Raw genomic sequence first — 14,065 nt, 5'->3', positions numbered from 1 at the left:
TGAAGATAGCAGAGCATATGTAACCACCTAGGCAGGGCTTTGCTGTTTTCTGATGGTACTCAGTGGTGTATAGTACTAGAACTGTTTTGGTATCTCTATATTAATTCTATAAGGTTTTTTTGTTGTTGTTTTTTACTGTGAGACCTATTTTGAGATAACGTACCTTAACAGGAAAACTTCAGCCATGAAGAGTTTAAGGTAATAGAAGGCATCAGGAATATAGTAGAAAAAGAAATTAATAGAGGCGCTCATTGCATTTAGACACTATAATATCCTGAGTTCTATTCCAACCAAAGAGTCAAATGGATTATAAAATGAATGTTTAATTATCACGATGAATCAATAAAAACAACTTATTAAGAACAAGCTCATAATTAATTAAAATGTATAATCCCTATCCTCACTGAATTGCCACATGTATAAACATAAGAATCACCTAAGATGCATAAATTGTTGCAATAATTACTATAAGCATACCTCCCAACTTTTCCCTTCTGTAAAGAGGGACACACGCGCGGCTCCGCGCGCGCTCCCGAAAAGGGGTGTGACCTACGGAAAGGGGCGTGGCTTCGCTGGAGGACCCGCGATCGCGAGCCACGCCCCCGTTTTCGTCACTGAAGGGGCATGCCCAGCGCTCTGTGAGCTGCTGGCATGCCCCCTCTCCCTCTGTCTCCAATGAATAGACGCTGTGCGCATGCGCACAGCGTCTATTCACCGCTGCTCTGCTAAGCAGGGCAGCGAGAGTCAGAGACTCCCAACTGCCCCCCCCATCGCAGGACACTGCGGGCCTCGGGTGGGACAGCGGGACAGTCCCCAAAAAACGGGACTGTCCCGCAAAAATTGGGACAGCTGGGAGGTATGCTATAAGCAATGGAGCTGACTGGAGTAGCTAATAAAATGTTCAGGTGTAACAATCTTTTACAATGCTTAGGGAACACTGTTGCCAAAACTACTATATGTAGAAGTTCATTTAATGAATAAAACACAGTTGTTAAGTGTCTGGCCAATATAGGCTCTGAGATGTTAAACCGTTGGAAGAATAGCTTCAGAATGCAGGTGGCCGGCGTATATATGGCAATTGAACAATAGATTAGATTAACTCTCCATTAGGGCTGATGAACCAAAGCCTCCTCGGGTGAGTCCAGAAATTGCCCAATGTTTTGTGGAGCTGGAGGGTTCGTGGCCTGTGTGTACGTGTGGAACAGGATCGCGCTGTTGTTAGCTCAATTTCCCTGGGGGTGCTTCACCCGCTGTTTGCTGCAGAATTTGTGTAAGAGCATAAATGCGGCTGGTTGAATGAAGGCCGCCACACGGATCCAGCTGTATCTGAGACTCTTCCAAGACTCCCTGGACGTGCACCGTCCGCCGGTGGTCAAAAGAAGAGAGGCTGAGGAACCGGCCACGACAGCCGCACAGAGCTCACACTGGCGGCTTCGTCCTGTATAGGGACGCGTAACGCCCGCTGCTGCAGCCGGTGAAGTTTAAGCAGTAGTAGCTGTGTCCCAGAGCGTGCGGGTACTCAGTGAGAAAGGGGAGGAGTCCTGACGCGTTTCGTCACGCAACCCGTGACTTTTTCAAAGATGACTCCTGTGTCCATGTGTATACTATTTAAAGGGCTCCCAATAAAGCCTACACATGTTTAATTAATGAGATTGATAATACACCAATTGTTAAAAAGACACTTAACCATGACACCTTTGGTTGTTTTATAATATGGTGGCTGAACCAATTGGTGGACCAAAAGGATTCTCTGTACACACATAAAACACTTCAGAAAACCTTTTATAGGATACCCTATAAAACAATGGCGGAGTTAACTAATAGCAAAACCATCATAGACAAGAGATTAGTGATAGAGTAAGTAATGGTAGTATAGACATATTCCAATACTACTCCCAGCTTCAATCATCAATCCACAATATAGAGCCAATATTACTACATACTTTTATAAATATAGAATGAAAAAAAAAAATATAGGAAACAATATACAATGTATCGAATAAAAAATAATTAAAAAAATAAAAAATATAAAGAATTAAAAAATAATAATAAATAAACTATAAAAATATATTTATATGAGATAATGAAAAATACAGTTTAATAATTTAATCAGCTAGATAAATAAAAATTTTAGACATAAAAATAATAATAACGGTCCCAGCGTATTGGGCACTTCTTAGAGGGGCCCTCAATAAAAAAAAATTGGGATTATCGGTTTTTAAGGTCAAATTTACATGCCCAAAGTGAAGCCAATGGAGATTATTTAGACCACCCCACCTTTTATTGTATGGAAAAGAAGTGACTAAATACAGATTATACTTAGATTATAGCACAATTAATTATTCTACTCTGTGTTGTTAAGGGCTGCATCGAAGCAGACCCTATTAAGGATCTAGAGGCCCCCAATATTCTGAGGGGGAGTGGAGGGAAACACTACTACAGCACAAATGTTGAAAATGATAAAGAGAGGAAGGAGGAGGAATCCAGTGTTCACCAGACTGTGTCATGGGTCAATCTCGATACACTCGTTGAGGTCCTCAGGAGTGAGGGTCCTCAACCGGTGTATCCAGAAATTCTCCCTGCGACAAAGTCTACTAAACCTATCTCCACCTCTTTGAGTGAGGCTGATTGTCTCAATGCCTATTAATTTTAGACCCTTAGGATCTCTATTGTGAGACTGAAAAAAATGTTTTGAGACTCCATGATTCAGAAATCCCTTTATGATGTTGCGCCTGTGTTCTAAAAAACGAACTTTAAGTTTGCGTGTGGTTCTCCCTATATATTGGAGCCCACAGGGGCAAGCTAACATGTAGATAATATATTCACTATTGCAGTTGAATGATTTAATCATAAATTCCTCACCCATAGCAGATTCAAAAGTATGTAGGTTATTCTGAATATGAGAACAAGTGGTACAATTCCCCAGACCACATCTATAGCAGCCATTTGGTTTGGTTATAAGCCAAGAGACTGATGGGTTCTGGATCGCATTGTCCACAGTTCTCTTGTCAACAAATAGACTGGGGGCAAGATGTTGTGTCAGGTTCTCTGATTTTTTAAAAATAATAGAAGGAGAGTGGCCAATTACTGGTTTAAGGATCTTATCCGTTAATAAAATAGAAAAATGATTGATCAGAGCCTTTCTAATCTTCCCAGAGGCACTATTATATTTAGAAAATAAATGGGGTAAATCTTCTTTGAAAGATGCATTCCCGACCTTGTATCGAAGAAGCTGTGTCCCATCAAGTTTGTTAGCTTTTTCCAGTGCAGAATTAATCAGGTCAGAAGGATAGCCTCTGGCCCTAAGAGCACTTGTAAGTTCAAGTGCTTGTAAATTAAAGTCCTCCTGATTGCTGCAGTTGCGCCGCAGTCGACGCAATTGTCCTAATGGAATATTCTCCATTCAAGGTTTGAAATGCATACTCCCAAAGTGAAGGAAGTTGTAATTATCTACTTCCTTCCTAAACGTCTTGGTTACTATTGTGTCATCCAAGATGGAGATGGCAATATCAAGAAAAGAAACTGACTTATTATTAACTGTGCCTGTGAACTGTAAATTTAAAATCATTGTTATTAAGAAGTGAAGTGAAATTAGTGAATTGTAATTAATCCCCATCAAAAATAAAAAACAAATCATCTATGTAGCGGCCATAGAAGACGAGGTCCGCGCCCAAGTCCCGCCCCCACACGTGGGCATTTTCAAATGCGCCCATGTACATGTTGGCGAAACTAGGCGCGAACCTCGTCCCCATGGCCGTCCCAAGTGTCTGTAAATAATATGTGTTGTTGAAGAAAAAATAATTGTGAGACAAAATAAACGATATTGAATCCACAATAAATTTCCGCAATCTTTCTGACATAATGTCTGATTCATTCAATTGTTGCTCAATGATCGCCACCCCCTTTGTGTGGGGGATATTAGAATATAGTGCACTTACATCACATGTGACAAAAAAAAAATGTGTTTTTCCACTTAATTTTTGAAATAGAATTTAAAAAAGCAGTAGTATCTCTAATATGAGAGCGTAATGAAATTGCGTGTGGTTGCAAAAAGAAATCAACAAAATGTGATAAATTAGCAGTGAGGGACCCAACACCTGAAATGATTGGTCTACCAGGGGGAGTGATTAGTGATTTGTGTATTTTGGGAGGTGATAATAAGTGGGTGTGATGGGGTGTGAAGATATCAAATAAATGGTTTCTTCTCTTGATAAAACTCCATAATTGAATGCATCTTGGACCATTGTGGTGAGAGCAGCTAGAAAGGCCTTAGTGGGGTTACACGTCAGTTTAGTGTAAAAATTAGTGTCACCCAATTGTCTGTTGGCCTCTAGAAGGTAATCTACTGTATTTTGGATAACGATCCCCCCTTCCTTGTCAGCCGGTTTGATGACAAGGGAGGGGTCTCTCATCAATTTCTGCAGTGAGTTTTTTTCTCGAATATGTAGATTCTGTTTATACTTGACTATCTTTGCTTCCTTAATGCATATGTCATTAAAGTCGTCCAGGGTCTTCTTGTAAAAAATGTAAATTTGAGTGCTCTTATATTGCAGAGGGAAGAATTGAGACCTGTTTGTCAATCTATTAAATCGTTCACCGGGTCTAGCCACACTATACAGCGGTGTCAGACCTGAGGAGGCATTGCTCTCCAATTGAAGTGACTCAAGTAGTTCAATAGCAACTAAGTCTTGATCGTCTAATACAATGGATGAAGCTGTTATTTTCATTTTATCTAATTTTTTGGAAGCAAAATATCTTTTCCTAGTTAATGAGCGAATATACCTATTAAGATCAACAAATAGATTAAATTGATCTGGAACGTGCTTTTGACATTATTAATTCCAGGTTCGGGCCATTAAGATCAGCTTGAAAAATAATTGTTAGACAAATGCGCAGCAATTTTTTCTGTTATCCGGAATATAGTGTCAGGTTACAGGAGACGTCACCATGCAGGGTGTGTGGGAGACACTAGGGATGTAAGGTGTTGGTTGAAAGAGGCATTAGGTGAGTAGAAAGTTAGGAGATATAAGACATTGGGCTGATGTTACGTTTGTTATGTAGTTGATCATTTTGTAGCTAAATTTGTAGTTTGGGGACTAGTGTTGCTAGAAGATATCGTTATACAGTTTTGGGTTCAAAACACACAAAACAGTTTCATAATGGGTAATGACAGATTATATCTGCATGGGTTCCATAGCTGATACTTATTTGCTGCCCTAGTTTTTGCCATGTTCTATGGCACCCCCATATTTACCCCACTGTAAAATCATACAGAATTAATTATATGTTTTCATGGGCATTAGCGTGCACAGCAAGGAATTACTATACACGTACAGTACTCTCCCCAACTTTAATAAAATGCAGTTTATTTTCCTTGACTTAAATCTGCCTATTATTTCCAAACACATATCTGCACTCAGGGTCACACTCACAAGACTTTCTTCTGTAATCTCCATGGTACTATGGCCACCAATAATGATCTGGCCTATTATTTTCTATTATCAGGAGAGATTCCAGGTAAAGAGCCCACCTGCTGCCTACATACAGAAACTGAGAAGCTATGTGGATACAGGGGGGATCAGCCGGAAGGTAAGATACAGAGCAAGTCTGCAACATCCATCTGTTGTAACTGACTATTCTTCCCACCCAATAATACAAATATAAATAATTAGTGTTAATGTATACACATGTCATGTACCTGTGTCAGTTTGGGTAATATCAAGGAAAAAGTTCTACCACCTAAACGCGCTACCCAACACAGATTACAATGGTGCGTGTATAGTGAATATGTCCAAACAATGGATGACAAATGTCCCAAATGATGGAAGATTATGTAAAATCTTGAAGAACGAGTGTTCAGGGAGAAAGAGTTCCTGGAAGCGGAGAACAATTCCACGGGGTACACACCGTACTCACGTCGACAAAGGAAGGTCGGTATTCATAAAGGTTTCTTTTCCCGTCAAGAGTCCATAGGATGGATGTCCGTGAAGAGGGGGAGATCTTCCAAAACTGGTAAGTGATTTCGGTAATACGTAAGCAAATCCTCATATAAAGGTATCTTTTGGTGAATGGGGAAGTAGGTGTAATTTTCCCTTTATCTTTAGGTACACACCGTACTCACGTGGAATCAAGATGTTTGAAGCTCATAAAGGTTTCTTTTTCCCAGTCGGTGATTCGTCTGGTTAATGTCCCTCTAGTGGTGCCTCTTCATATCGATAAGCAGTCTCCCAGGTGAGACAAGTAATAAGCGGTCTCCCAGGTGGAACCGAAAATGTAAACAATTAAAAAAACAATGGTATGGTATATCTCACCCGTGAGAGGAGGACAAGGGAAAGATTCAAAATATTATACAGAAAGACTATGTCGAAACGCGTTGGTTTTATTTGGAGGACACCTGTCTACTTGGGGGTAAAGTCCCTGGGAGTGTGACGATCCGGATATCACTACTATCCAGGTTCTGTTTATTTCATCTGCCCCCCAGGTCACATGTGCCTCTATACACATCATTGTAGATGTATTTTTAATGGATTATGATTAAATTTCCTTTTTTTATATAACTTGGGTAACTCCTTTTTTTATAAAGGAGGGATAATTTCTCCATACACTTTGACATTTAAATTGGCCAGTGACCACCAACGCTGGTTCCCTGTTTCTGTTTGTTTTTCTGTGGGATCACGAGAGAAAGCAGAAGGAAGGAGGCTACAAGAAAAATTCACCCTGCTAATAAACCAGTGCCGGTTCCAGAAAGATAGAACACTGGTGTAAAAATTATCTAAAGATACCTTTATGAGTTTCGTCCTTCCATCTAAAGATACCTTAATGAGTTTCGTCCTTCATTGTTTTCACGTGAGTAGGGTACGCCTTACCTAGAGATCCCTCCTCTTTTTATGTTCCTCTCTCCTTCACCTGTTAAAGATACCATTATATGAGGATCCTTACTTATGTCTATGTAAGTTTGGTACGTCTCTTTTGTTTATAATATTTTGAATCTTTCCCTTGTCCTCCTCTCACGGGTGAGATATACCATACCATTGTTTTTTTTATTGTTTACATTTTCGGTTCCACCTGGGAGACCGCTTATTACTTGTCTCACCTGGGAGACTGCTTATCGATATGAAGAGGCACCACTAGAGGGACATTAACCAGACAAATCACAGACTGGGAAAAAGAAACCTTTATGAGCTTCAAACATCTTGATTCCACGTGAGTACGGTGTGTACCTAAAGATAAAGGGAAAATTACACCTACTTCCCCATTCACCAAAAGATACCTTTATATGAGGATTTGCTTACGTATTACCGAAATCACTTACCAGTTTTGGAAGATCTCCCCCTCTTCACGGACATCCATCCTATGGACTCTTGACGGGAAAAGAAACCTTTATGAATACCGACCTTCCTTTGTCGACGTGAGTATGGTGTGTACCCCGTGGAATTGTACTCCGCTTTCAGGAACTCTTTCTCCCTGAACACTCGTTCTTCAAGATTTTCCAAAATCTTCCATCATTTGGGACATTTGTCATCCATTGTTTGGACATATTCACTATACACGCACCATTGTAATCTGTGTTGGGTAGCGCGTTTAGGTGGTAGAACTTTTTCCTTGATCATTTGCCCCCTTGGAGGTTGTGTGACATCTCCCTCTACACACCCATCGCTGCAACCCAGAGGGCGCGGTAGGATTTTTTCCATTTTATGTATCCATAAGTTTGGGTAATATGTCATTTTATGTGGTAATATGTCATTTTATTAGGGATGTCCATCGGTGTGTCCACCATCGATGGTTGCCATTGATGGAAAAACAGAGTGGCCATCGATGGTCACTAACTATGCTATGGGAGACCATCAATGGTTTCACTCATCGATGGCCATCCCTGTTATTTCTGTGAATGACCCGCGAACCAATCACAGGCCAGAGGCGGCGCTTCATGGGTGCAGGGGGTGGAGCTTTGCTTTGTGTGCCAGCATCTTTAAAAAAAATAGGATTTTAATTACCTACTGGTAAATCCTTTTCTCGTAGTGCGTAAGGGTTACTGTAGTCCATTTAGTACCATGGGGTATAGACCGGTCCACTAGGAGCCATGGGCACTTTCAGAATTTGATAGTGTGGGCTGGCTCCTCCTTCTATGCCCCTCCTACCAGACTCAGTCTAGGAAACTGTGCCCGAGGAGACGGACCTACTTTGAGAGAAGGATAGATAAGGATAGTAGTGGTAATCCGAACCAGCGCACACAACAAGAGGAAAGCCAAGCTAACCAAACTTGAAACAGGAACAGCAATGGCTGAACCAACATTACTTAACCAAGTAACAGTGCAGGAATAACGACGCACTGGGCGGGCGCCCAGTATCCTTTACAGACTACAAGAAAAGGATTTCCCGGTAGGTAATTAAAATCCTATTTTCTCTTACATCCTAGAGGATACTGGGTTCCATTTAGTACCATGGGGATGTACCAAAGCTCCCAAACCGGGTGGGAGAGTGCTGAGGTTCCTGCAGAACTGATTGACCAAACTGATAGTCCTCAGAGGCCAAAGTATCGAACTGTAGAACTTAGCAAACGTGTTCGAACCTGACCAAGTAGCTGCTCGGCAGAGCTGTAAAGCCGAGACACCCCGGGCAGCCGTTCAGCAGGAAGAATCCACCGACCTAGTAGAGTGGTTCTGTACAGACTTGGGACACGGCAAACTTGCCGTGGAATAAGCATGCTGGATAGTAAGTCTGATCCAGCATGCAATCGCTTTGAAGCAGGACACCCAATCCTATTGGGATCATAAAGAACAAACAGCGAGTCCGTCTTTCCGTGATGAGCTGTTCTTTTCACATACACCTTCAAAGCCCTCACAACATCCAAAGACTTTGAAGTAGCAGAGGTGTTGGGGACAACTGGAACCACAATAGGTTGGTTGACGTGAAATGCGGACACCACTTTAGGAAGAAATTGCTGATGAGTTCTAAATTCAGCTCTGTCCTCATGGAAAATTAAATAGGGTCTTTTGTGAGACAAACCCCCAGCTCCGACACACGTCTTGCTGAAGCCAAGGCCAACAGTGTGACGGTCTTCCACGTAAGATATTTTAAATCCACCTCCTGTTATGGTTCAAACCAGTCTGATTGGAGGAACTGCAGCACCAAACTGAGATCCCAAAGTGCCGTGGGAGGCACAAAGGGAGGTTGGATGTGCAGAGCACCTTTCAAGAACGTCTGGACCTAAAGGAGAGAAGCCAATTGTTTCTGAAAGAAAATGGACACGGACGAAATCTGGACTTTTATGGAGCCCAGACGCAGGCCCACATCCACACCTGCCTGTAGAAAAAGCAGGATACATCCCAGATGAATTTCCACCACAGAATAATTCCTGCTCTCACACCAAGAGACGTATTTCTTCCAAATATGATGGTAATGCTTAGACTTTATCCCCTTCCTGGCTTGGATCATAGTCAGGATAATCTTGTTAGGGATCCCTCTCCTGGCTAGAATCTGCCGTTCAACTTCCATGCCATCAAACATAACGACGGTAAGTCCTGACAGACGAACGGGCCCTGTTGCAGAAGATCCTCGCGAAGAGGTAGAGGCCACGGATCTTCAAGGAGCATCTCCAGAAGGTCCGCATACCAGGCCCTTCTTGGCCTGTCCGGAGCAATGAGTATTGCTTGAACCTTTTCCCTTTTTATTTGTTTTAGAATCCTTGGGATCAGAGGAAGTGGAGGAAACAAGTATACCATCTGATAGACCCATGGAGTTGTCAGGGCATCTATCGCCACCGCCTGTGGGTCTCTCAACCTAGAACAATACCGCCTGAGCTTCTTGTTGAGACGAGAGGCCATTATGTCGATCTGTGGTTATCAGGAGATCGTCCAGGTACAGAATTATGTTCACTCCCTGTTTGCGGAGTAGAAACATCATCTCTGCCATCACCTTGGTGAACACCTTTGGTGCCGTGGAGAGACCAAATGGCAGGGCCTGGAACTGGTAGTGACAGTCCTGCAGTGCAAACCTGAGATAAGCCTGATGAGGCGGCCAGATTGGAATATGAAGGTATGCATCCTTGTTATCCAGAGACACTAGGAATTCCCCTTCTTCCAGACCTGAGATCACCGCTCTCAGAGACTCCATCTTGAATGTGAACACTCATAAGTACGGGTTCAAAGACTTGAGGTTCAGAATTGGTCTTAACGAACCATCCGTACTACGAACAAGTTGGAATAGTACCCCTTGTTTAGTAGATGAGGCGGAACTGGAACAATGGCCTGAGTCTGTACCAGTTTTTGGATGGCATGCTGTAAAGTTATACTTGCCTCTTGTGAAACTGGCCAGCCTGATTTGGAGAATCTGTGAGGTGGGAGCTTTTAAAACTCCAGTCTGTAGCCCTGGGAAATAAGATCTATGACCCAGGGATCCTGGCACGAATTTGATCTGACTAAAAAATTGTAGTCGGGCTCCCACCTGACAGCCTTCCAGGCATTGCGGTCCACCGGCATGCTGAAGTCTTTGAGGAAGCAGAGCCTGAGCTCTGTTCCCGAGCACCTGCTGTTGCTGGTAAGCGTGGTTTACCTCTTACGCCGCTGGAGGACGTAGAAGCACCTCTTGATTTGCCCTGAACTTGGCTGTCCGAAAGGACTGTAACTTAGAAGCTGAATAAGTCTTCTTGGTTGGGGGGGTGGGGGGGCGAGCTGCGGAAGGAAGATACCACAATAGAAACACCCGATAGCGCAAATGGATAAAGAGAATATGTGGATTAAATATAAAATGATACAGAAGATTGGTTCAATTGCGACAGGCCCCAAAGACCTATCTGCACAGGTCTCAATTATGGAACAAACTAAAAGCAATTAGAAGGGATCGCGTAGAGATCCAATAATAGATATTCAATAATACTGGTGGTTCCAATGAATACATATTTATTTCATACACAATAAAACATTTAAAAATTCAACCGTTTTAAAGCTGTGTTTGCCAGTTTGGGTACTGTGTACAGTGTACTGAGACGCAGTTGTGTACTGTGTCTGGAGACGCATTCCAGCCCATTTAGAAACCATGCGTCTCCATAACCCTCGTGCCGCCATAATTGCTGGTGCCCTGCTAACCGGCACGCCGGTTCAGTACTCACCACTCTTCATTCTTCTGGTTCTGTTAGGGATGGCGACGTGCTGCGGGAATGTATGCTCACCGTGGTGGGGCTTGCGAATATTTCCCTCAGGAGCTCAGTGTCCTGTCAGCGGGGAATGGGACCATTAACCCTTCAAGAGGTTGGGCCGTTTTCCCCCCTAAGTCCCACGTAGCAGGCAGGCTGATGCCAACCAGCCCTGCCTGAAAATAACAAACATATAAAATAAATGCAGAAAACTCTTCAGGAGCTTCCTTCAGCGTGACCGGCTCCTCCGGGCACATTTTCTAAACTGAGTCTGGTAGGAGGGGCATAGAGGGAGGAGCCAGGCCACACTATCAAATTCTTAAAGTGCCCATGGCTCCTAGTGGACCCATCTATACCCCATGGTACTAAATGGACTCCAGTATCCTCTAGGATGTATATATACTGGTTTAGGCTATGTCATCGATGGAGAGAAACCATCTGGTTCTCTCCCATCGATGGCAAACTATTCGACATCGGCCTCAAACCATCGATGATTAGGAATCATCGATGGTCGATGGCCATCCCTAGTGTTAGCTCTATGTTGTACTACAGTAGAATTTTGTAGATGAATAATCTTTGGGATGTTTCTTATTTAAGGGTTTGATTTGCACTTTCAACCAATTTGTGTGGAGTGTTTATGCTTTCCCATGTTTTCTTGTGTTTCCTCCAACATTCCAAAAAGATACTGATAGATCAACTCCAAACTCCAGTACTAATAATGCATGTTTTCCAGATGTTCTAATTGATGCACAGGTGTATTCATTACTGGCAGATACCTTTTATATGGTCCCCAGTTCATTACTTTACTTGTCATCCTGAGGAGATCTGTTATATGCACTGTTAGGGGGTTTTGAGTTGGGAAACAATGCGGTAACTGACTGCTCACATGGACTTCATAGATGGACCCCAGTGCATATGTGTGCGTTTATATGTTATTGAATTTAAGGGGAGATTTATCAAAGCTTGGAGTCTGATAAACTGAAGAGAGATAAAGTAGCTACCAATCAGCTCCTGTTATTTTACAGGCTGTATGAAAAATGACAGGAGCTGATTGGTTGGTACTTTATATATCTCCAAGCTTTGATACATCTCCCCCTTAGATTTTAAGGTCCAATATAACGTGTGATTCAGAATACGATGGTGGTATGTACAGTAAATAGATAATTTTAATATGCAACTATTACTAAATATACAGTATTCTCTTTCTTCTGTGCTCCTTCACCAAAGCCATTAGAATTATATATTGTTAAATTGGCCATACACTTTAAGATTATTTGTCCAACTAGTTGGCTGGTTGGAATTAAAATCTGGTAATGTATGGAAGCAAAATGACAATTGACCCATTTGCTCCCACAAACCAGAGCAGAGCCAGCCCTAACCAATATGATGCCCTAGGCAAGACTTTGGCTGGTGCCCCCTAGCACCACTGCTAGTTCCGTCTCTGACCCTGCACCCCTTTCCCAGCACCATCACCCCTCACCCATAGCAGACCTCATTTTGGTGCTCCTACCCCTCTATATTTTAAATAGGAACAATGCGCACATTCGGCGCACAGCCCAAAAAGGGGCGTGTTCTTGCTGGGAAGAGGCATGGCCACACAAGAGAGTGTCCCTTATTCGCGTTACAACACACAGTAGTACCACTTTACCTTATATTCGTTACCCCTCACAGTAGTGCCCCTTATTCACATTATATCACACTGAATTGCTCCTTATTCACATTACACCACACCATGTTGCTCTTTGTTCACATTAGACCACACAGTAGTCCCCTGAATACGTTACGCCACACAGTAGAGCACCTTATACACATAATGTCACACGTTAGTAATGCCTTTATACACATAATGCCACACAATAATGCCCCTCACACATAATGCCACACATTAGTAATGCAATGATACACATAATACCACACAGTAATGCTTTACACATGACACACAATATTAATGTCCTTATAAACAAAATGCACCTTACACATTATGCCAACCTTTATTAATGCCGTTATACACTTAATGTCCCTTACACATATACCGCACATTATTAATGCCATTATACACATAATGTCCCTTACACATATGCCACACATTATTAGTGCACATAATGACACACACAGTGCCCCTTACACATATGCCGCACACTATTAATGCATTTATACACAACACACATAATGCCCCTTATACATATGCCGAACACTATTGCACAACCAACCCACCCGCACACAGCACTCACACGGCCACTATCACTGTGAACTCTGCCTCTGCTTGGATACAGATGTATCCTCATACTGTACATCTTGCCTCAATACGCATTGCTGCAGGAGATGCCAGACATGAGTCAGAACACCGGTGTTCTAAATATGTGTTTTAAATACACGCAATCTGCCATTTAAGCAGACTGAGTGCCGCCACTTTTTGTTCTTCTGTACATACCTCATGCCTACACCAGAGGGCACCGGATATCTACCTATCTATCTATCTATCTATCTATCTATCTATCTATCTATCTATCTATCTAATCAGTGAAAATAAGGTTGCACTATTGTGTGGTGTAGTTTTTATTTTTGTATTATATTTTTTTTGTTATTTATGTGTTTTTGTGTTGTGTTTTTTTTTTTTGGGGGGGGGGGAGGCGCTAAACTACTGTCTTGCCCCGGGTGCCGAAAATCCTAGTTTCGGCCCTGCCTAAGGCCAGCTCTGCACCAGAGAATGGACAAAACTGCCATTAAGACAAACTGGTTAAATGAAATGAAGTTTACCAATTTCTCTGAACAACCTATTTTGTCTGTTTTCCGGCATTTGGGAGCAAATGGTCGATTAGCATTGATCCACATCAGGGCCGTCTTTTCGGATGGGCTCAATGGGCTCTTGCCCAAGGGCCCCAGGAGTATAAGGGCCCTAGACTGATAGCTGAGGGTCCCCCCTTTCCAGGGGTA

The 14,065-nt window shown here is 42.5% G+C and overlaps 1 protein-coding gene across 1 annotated transcript in view; it reads left to right on the top strand.

Moving 5' to 3' along the window:
- Window positions 1-14,065, top strand: part of FMNL1 (formin like 1) — a 136,911-nt gene that overhangs the window by 69,369 nt on the left and 53,477 nt on the right. Inside the window, exon 3 of the mRNA XM_063959989.1 lies at window positions 5,506-5,589. Within this exon, the coding sequence (XP_063816059.1) occupies window positions 5,506-5,589 (84 nt within the window). The remainder of the gene's footprint in view (window positions 1-5,505; window positions 5,590-14,065) is intronic.

Source organism: Pseudophryne corroboree, chromosome 3, assembly GCF_028390025.1.
Source record: "Pseudophryne corroboree isolate aPseCor3 chromosome 3, aPseCor3.hap2, whole genome shotgun sequence".
Classification (NCBI taxonomy): domain Eukaryota; kingdom Metazoa; phylum Chordata; class Amphibia; order Anura; family Myobatrachidae; genus Pseudophryne; species Pseudophryne corroboree.
This window is presented reverse-complemented; position numbering and strand designations above follow the sequence as displayed.